This window comes from Strigops habroptila, chromosome 11 (assembly GCF_004027225.2).
Source record: "Strigops habroptila isolate Jane chromosome 11, bStrHab1.2.pri, whole genome shotgun sequence".
In the NCBI taxonomy this organism is placed as follows: domain Eukaryota; kingdom Metazoa; phylum Chordata; class Aves; order Psittaciformes; family Psittacidae; genus Strigops; species Strigops habroptila.
Window position 1 is genome coordinate 22,723,059 of NC_046360.1, and position 7,173 is coordinate 22,730,231.

General features: G+C 48.9%; 1 protein-coding gene across 1 annotated transcript; it reads left to right on the top strand.

The window, feature by feature from the left end:
- The first annotated feature begins 438 nt into the window (after positions 1-438).
- Positions 439-6,738, top strand: TNNC1 (troponin C1, slow skeletal and cardiac type). The gene is made up of 6 exons (XM_030501973.1): positions 439-516; positions 4,146-4,176; positions 4,486-4,632; positions 5,556-5,670; positions 5,778-5,914; positions 6,508-6,738. Exons 1-6 carry the CDS (start codon positions 493-495, stop codon positions 6,537-6,539), a joined length of 486 nt encoding a protein of 161 aa, XP_030357833.1. The 5' UTR covers positions 439-492; the 3' UTR covers positions 6,540-6,738.
- The last annotated feature ends 435 nt before the right edge of the window (positions 6,739-7,173 follow it).

Here is a 7,173-nt window from a genome sequence, read left to right on the forward strand (position 1 = left end):
TTTGCTGCTGGACAGGGATATTTTGGGAGGCATGGCTTTCCCATATTACCCAGTTTAATTAGGCACAGTATAATCTTTCTAATGCAGCTTCCAAAGGAGGAAGACACAGGAGGTGGAGGTGACATGGTGGCATGCTTCCAGTCAGGGCAGCCAAATACCATAATATATCAGCCAGGGTCCTGCCGAAACCTTGCTGAAACCACTCGCTTGTTCCCACATCAGTCACGAGGAAGCCTCCAGCTGCCCCACAGTGGGACTGGGGCTGGCCCCGGACATGCCAGCCTCGGGCTCGGCAGTGTCCCCATCCCAAGGCACGCAGGCGAGGCATTCCTGTGGGGACGAGGATGGGATGGGGATTGGCGTGTGGGGCTGCCGGTGGGCTGGTCACATCCCCTGGGGCGGGCAGACCCCTATATCAGCCAGGCTCACAGGGGCAGAGCCGGCACTGTGCGACCGTGACATTCCCCAGCCCCTTGCCCACCCTCTCCAGCCATGGATGACATTTATAAGGCAGCGGTAAGTACCTCCCTTTGGGATGTGATTTGGGGGGGAAGTTTTAAGGGGTTTTCAGGAATTTTACAGTATATTCCCCCAAACGGTGATGGAGTTAATTCAACGGAGAAACGCAAATGAGAAATACTTTATGGGTGGCAACTTTTAATCAACATCATTATCCAGGGCTCAGACTTTTCCCACTGATGGCTCTGAAGGTTTCGCACTCCTCTTATAAGCGTGACAGTCTCAACTGTGCTGCTAAATTATTTACAATTACTCCCCTGGTTCCTCACTGCAGGGCAGGGAGATGGCCTGTAGGCGGTTATAAATCTGAACAAAATCTTGACAGTGTAAGAGGTGGCTGCTGGTTTTAGCCCGGACAAAGCAAAGCAGCGTATACCATGAAATTAAAGTATTCGTATGGGTTAAACCTCACCCTCTTCTTTCTGGTGCTTTATAATTCTGCCATTGCTACATTTCCCCCTTCCTTAGCTTATTATTTTTCTGGGAGATTTAAAAACCCCTTTGGCTTTTTAAAGTTATTTCCAAATATCCTCCTCTTGTTTGCTGCTCCTGATATCTGCCCTGCAGAAATCCAGAACGTGAGCTATGCTCAGGGAACGCAGAGCATCCTAATGGCTATTTTAACTTACACAGCTGCATGCTGCACTCACGGTGTAAACCCCAACTATTTGGTCTGTAATAAGAGCACTGCATTGTTTTGTAATGTAGACAGACAGTGACACACGAGCGGAATAAGGATGAAAATAGATTCTGGATTGTGTGGATTGCTGCTGTGCCCCTTCCATAACTGGAGTTAAAAGAAGAGCTTTTTGGTGACATTTTGGTTTTTAAATATATAGTTGGTCAGGTTTGATTTTAACCGAGGGCACAAAAGATGTATCATACAAGTCAAAGGTTTTTAGAGGGAAGATAGTGCTTGATACATTACTGAAGAAAAACCCCACAGTGCTCACACCTCTTCTGTCATTTGGTCAGCACTGAACCTTGTGCAATGGAACCCCTCTAGCAATCCTGATAGTGTGAAAAAGCTGAACAGTAAAACAGAGTCCCCATACCATCAGCTCCAAAAGGGAGAAAAATGTGACCTATAAAATCAAAGAAAATCCAGGTCTCTGTAATTAAGCTTTTTAATTAAATATATTCTCTGAGACTCAAGGCACAGGTCTTCTCATTGTTTAGGGACCTCATGCCTGTAATTAGGGAGAAAGGCTAAAGTGCTTTGCAAGCTGGCGATGTCCACAGGCAAAAGGGTTTGTCAGCACACACACAGCATGGGTGGAGAGCCCCACAAAGAAAGGGTTCCCTCCCTGCAAGCTCCAGCCTCTCTCCACATCTCTGCCCCACATGTGAAGGACATCCCCACCTGAAGCTTGTGGGCTTTAGTGGAGCTGGACAACAGAGGAATTTAGCTGAGAAGAAATAACTGCAGCAATAGACAACCACCCACAATTCCTACCCGAGACAGCAAAAACTTACCCCAAACACAGAGCCCTTGACCAGGGAAATGGGCCACACAAAAGACCTGATGGACTTCCATAAGGATTTTGCTGCTGATTTGAAGGTGGGGGCACACTGACAAATGTGAGGCTTGAGTCCTGGGCATTAACTGCCAGCACTTTTACAGAGGCAAAATGGATATATTCATGGATATATTCCCCAAGATTTTAACTGTAAGAAAACATTTACCTGGAAAAAAAATTCAAGAACTTAAAACTTCCCATCTGACTTCCAATTGGAACATGGGATGAAGAAGACAGCTGATAAAAGCAAAACACAACACATTTAGTGTTACCATGGCCGCTGCAGTGCTGTGAGCTTAGTGCTTTGCCTTCCCACACCTCAGCCAGAGAAACCTGTCCCTGCAATGTGGAGAGAAAAGGGGAATAAAGCTGCAAACAGCACCCGTGTCCAGAGGGTTCTATAAACGGCTCAAGAGACCTCTCTAACGAAAGTGTCATGCTGTGGTTACAATGCATTTAATTTACATTCAGCATAGCTCCAGATCTATCACTTGAGTAGTCGAGGAAGCTTCAGAAGTGTGTATTTCTTCATTTGCTGCATGCTAATGGCATATATTAATATTGTATTTATTGTTTTAAAGGATTAAAACGATTGGCATATTGTATTTATGCCAAATTCCCTACGTGCAACCAACGGATTTTCATCTTGCCCACTCATGCCTCGATAAGGGTGTGCAAACACAAAGCTATTTTGGGAACATTTTTAGGCTCTGTTAAGCGGCACTAAGAACAGTGCTAGGGACAAGTGTCCAGATAAAGGGCTGCAAGGATAAATACCAAAGCCTGGGAACAATCGGGGAGCTCATCTTTATCTCCAGCACCTCTCTCATCCAGGCTTATAAATAGCGAATGCATCGAGTGAGTCATGTTACCCGAGCAGCAGGACAGTGGCCGTGGACATCGGCTGAGAGAGCATTGCGGCTGCCCTGGCTCTGCCCAAACGATAGCCGTGAAGGGCTGGCAGCGACTTGCCTGCCTTGAGCAGCACCGGGGCCACAGTGGGCTTGGGCTTCCTCCTGCAACAGCAATCCTAACACCATCCTTAGTACCTTCTGACTTGAAAGTCTTCACCTTCTGGTGCATGGGGAGTGGGTAAAGCTCTCTGCCTACTTCCCGCAGGCTCTGTCCCACTAAGGAAAAACACTTTCCCTGCCTCTTGCTGCAAGGGGGAAGGACTTCCAGATGGCTTGTGTAAAACTATTGCTCTTTGGGGCAGAAGCATCAGCCTTCTCTTAAAGACATGGTGCCACGAGTTGGGGTTTTGGGGTTCAGGGATGGGTGCTGGGGACTGCTTGGTCAGGGATGGTAGTAAGGAGACATCAGCCAAAGAGAGAAATGCACTTAAAGAGATAGGACACAGAGCTGATGGATTCCTCTTTGCTCTCTCGTTGGTATTGTAATTAATTAATGCTAACTAATAAGCTCTCACTGACTGTCTGCAGGGAATGAATTAGGGCAAGGTTTGGGAACAATCTGCCAGCCTGTTTCAGCTAATGCTCCATGGGCCATTTCTTCAGGGAGATACCCAAAACATGCTAAAGAGAATAGCAGCTCCCTTCAGAGGCAGAAACCTTTGTAATAAAAGCCAACTTGGACAGAAGTAGACCAGCTCTTAACGCTCTGGACAGCGCAGGGAGTTTCCTGAATCTTGGGCTGAAGAACAACCACCAGGAATGGTCTTGTCCACTTCTTCCTCCCTGGGGACCTCCCTAGCACATCCCACATCTGACCTGCCTCAGCCCATGCACAAGCAACTCCCAGCAGCACAGCCATCCCGCTGTGAAGCCTGCCAGCAACAAGAAATTATCCCTAAAAGGTTGACAGAGGCAAATACTTTTCCCAGAGGGTCTCCCCTGCTTGTGCAAAGGCTACTTCTGCTGCTGCTGCTCCAGAGAAATGATTCTCACTTCAAAGGAGTTGGGAATAATTTTTTTTACGGGGAAGAATCTCTTAGACTACAAAAAGTTGTGTCATACAACCCATAGTCCATGAGGGTCACTTGTGAGGCTTCACTGACCTTTGCAAAGGCTGATGAACAAATAAAATGTCCTTTTAACAACTAGTGATGCTGATGAAGGAAAATGACTTGGTGGCTTTTCCTTACAGGTTGAGCAGCTGACAGAAGAGCAAAAAAATGGTAGGTGCATCTTTAACTTGACACCACAGCCTAAAGGTGAGCTCCCCGGCCAGCAGCCCAGCCTGCCTCAGCAATTACACCCCAGTGCTTTGGCCAGACTGGCCAAAGGAATTTTGGCCCACCAGCATTTCAAGCAAGGCGGTTTCTGTGCATGTGCCTGGGTGTCTGCACCATGCGATGCCCAGGCAGCGCCGGGGTGCATAGGCAGGGGAGGCTCTGCCTGGGGTGAGCTCTCTGCCCTGCCACCCACCTGCAGGGTTGAGGTGTGGAGCAAGACCCCCCAACATTTCCTCTTACCTCCCTCCCCAGAGTTCAAGGCTGCCTTTGACATCTTCGTGCTGGGCGCAGAGGATGGTTGCATCAGCACCAAGGAGCTGGGGAAGGTGATGCGGATGCTGGGGCAGAACCCGACCCCTGAAGAGCTGCAGGAGATGATAGATGAGGTGGATGAGGATGGTGAGAGACTTGGCTTTCTTCTCTTGGGGTGCTTTCCCAAGCACCATCCCCATGTCTGCAGGCATGGGAGGCATGGTGTGGATCAGGAGCACTGAGCATCTGAGCAGTGCTGGCAGGATCCATGCTGGGGATAGTCGCAGCCTATGGGGAGCAACATCATGTGCTGTGATTTTGAAGGACACTTAACACCCACCAAACTTCAGCATGGTTACTTTAGGAAATTTGCAGGCAAAGAGGAACTATAAAAATCATTATTGCTATAACGATCAGACTGCTTGAAGTGATTTTGGGAGGTATTCTGAAATTGCACAGATCCATTTAAAAAACAAAATGTAGCAACTGCCATTTCAGAAATGCCACAGGATTCTATCATCAGCAAAGTCTTTCACTGCTTGAGAGCACACACAAACCCTTGTCAATATTGATTAAATCAGTATACTGGTGATCACACCTAACAAAATCCACTGTGTGCAAATTGGGCAGAAATACCATACTAAAAAACTGGAAAATAAAAGCACAGTTAAAAACCAATGACACAGCTGTTTCATTTCTTGCCTGGAAACAACAGTACTGTACTGCTGGTGCAAAAACACACTGCATGAATACCTGCCTTCTGGAGCTGTTATTATTAATACCTGGATGAGATGGACAGGTGTCTCCATAGCAGGAATTCCCATTCATTAGTGCTTTCAGTGGGACTTTTGGTTCGTTTTGCCTTGGAAAAATGATTGCAAAAAGTAAAAATTCAGACATGAAGTCAGTGCAGGGACTCACTCACTCCAGCATCCTGAAAGCTGCTTCTTGCTGCAGGGCTGCTCTCCGGAGTTTTGGTCCTTGGTTATTAAAGGGAATCACAACCTCTCGCTTAGCCTTGCCTGTCCACCCACTGTAGCATGAGCTGATGGCGTTTATTCTGCCTACAGGCAGCGGCACCGTAGACTTTGATGAGTTCCTTGTTATGATGGTCCGGTGTATGAAAGATGACAGCAAAGGAAAAACTGAAGAGGAACTCTCAGACCTCTTCAGGATGTTTGATAAGTAAGAGCCATGAGCGCAGCATGGCAGGGTTGTGGGAACAGTACAACTGTCCTGCTCCCCCTCCCCAGCCTGCTGCTCTGCTCCTGAGCTCTTCTGTCCTCACACAGAAATGCCGATGGCTACATTGACCTCGAGGAGCTGAAGATCATGCTGCAGGCAACAGGAGAGACCATCACTGAAGACGACATAGAAGAATTGATGAAAGATGGCGATAAAAACAATGACGGCAGGATTGACTATGATGGTATGACTCTTTCTTGCATGCAGTTTGGTCACGAGCCCTTCAGTGTCCCCCAGGCACCTCCCATGGTCTTGGTTGTCTTCTTGGTCAGGCGTGAGCCCATGCAGGCAGTACACCTCACCACAGCCAGTGTTTGCACAGGGATGGGGGGTTTCTTAGGCTAGTGAAATGGTGGCGAGGTCCTTAACTGTTCCCACGCTGCCAAAACCAGCCTGCACTGAAGCAATGCTGCTTTCCACCAAAGACCTGCCCATCCCCTCCTGCCCCCTAAACACAAGCACTCTGAATGCAGTGCTGCTGAAAAGACCCCCGGACCATTTCCGAGCTGAGCTGGTGGCCATATCTTGCCCCAGGCACTCACCTCTGGCATTTTGGTGGCTGCCCAGGGCGATGCTGGGCTCCAGTGACATTTCCAGCCGGAGTCACGAGGAGCCCTCGCCACAGTCAGAGGAGCAGTCGCCATCCCCCCGCAGCCTCTTGCACATCGGAGAGATGGAAGAGGAGACAGGGCTGGTGAAACCTGCCAAGAGCACACTTGGCAGCTGCGAGGGCACTTCAGCCCCACCTCACACCCCTTGTCTCCAATGTCTTGGCAGAGTTCCTGGAGTTTATGAAGGGAGTTGAATAAATCTGAGGCCAGATGGACAGCCCGAATTTCTTAAACCACTCAAGCTCTGCATCTCATCTCCTTGGCTAAGTCCCCTGGCTACCGGCATGAAGACTGAGTGCTGAGAAGGGTGGCCGCTGGGAAAATAAAACGTGTTAACACCGAGTGCCTCAGATGGTTGTTCCTTGGAGGCTTATCGAGAGCTTCACCCTGGTCACATACCCACAACTAATGGGGCCACTCCTCGGGGCTGCGTTGATCCCCTGTGAGCCGTGCATAGCAAGGGGACATGACGGCTGGAGCTTTAAGCCTCCAAGGACGTATTTTGCTGCCAGCCCACTGGCAAAGCTCGGACAATGGGGCCATGGGTGCTTCCTGAGGAGCTGCCATGTTGCATCTCCTCACCCCTGCCATGGTGAGCAGGCTCAGGAGCCAGAACTGGTTCCTGCTGGTTTAACTGGAGCATCAGTGGCATTTTAGTGATGAAATATGAATTAACAACCACTTATGCTACCACTGAAATCCCTCCTGCTCTCACTCTGCGTTCCTGAGGGGACACCCCTTCCTCCTCCCGCCATCTTGATTGTCACCCTGCGGCGCATGCACAAAGACAACCTCAGTTTTCTTTGGGAACATGAACAAAAGCCATTCCTAA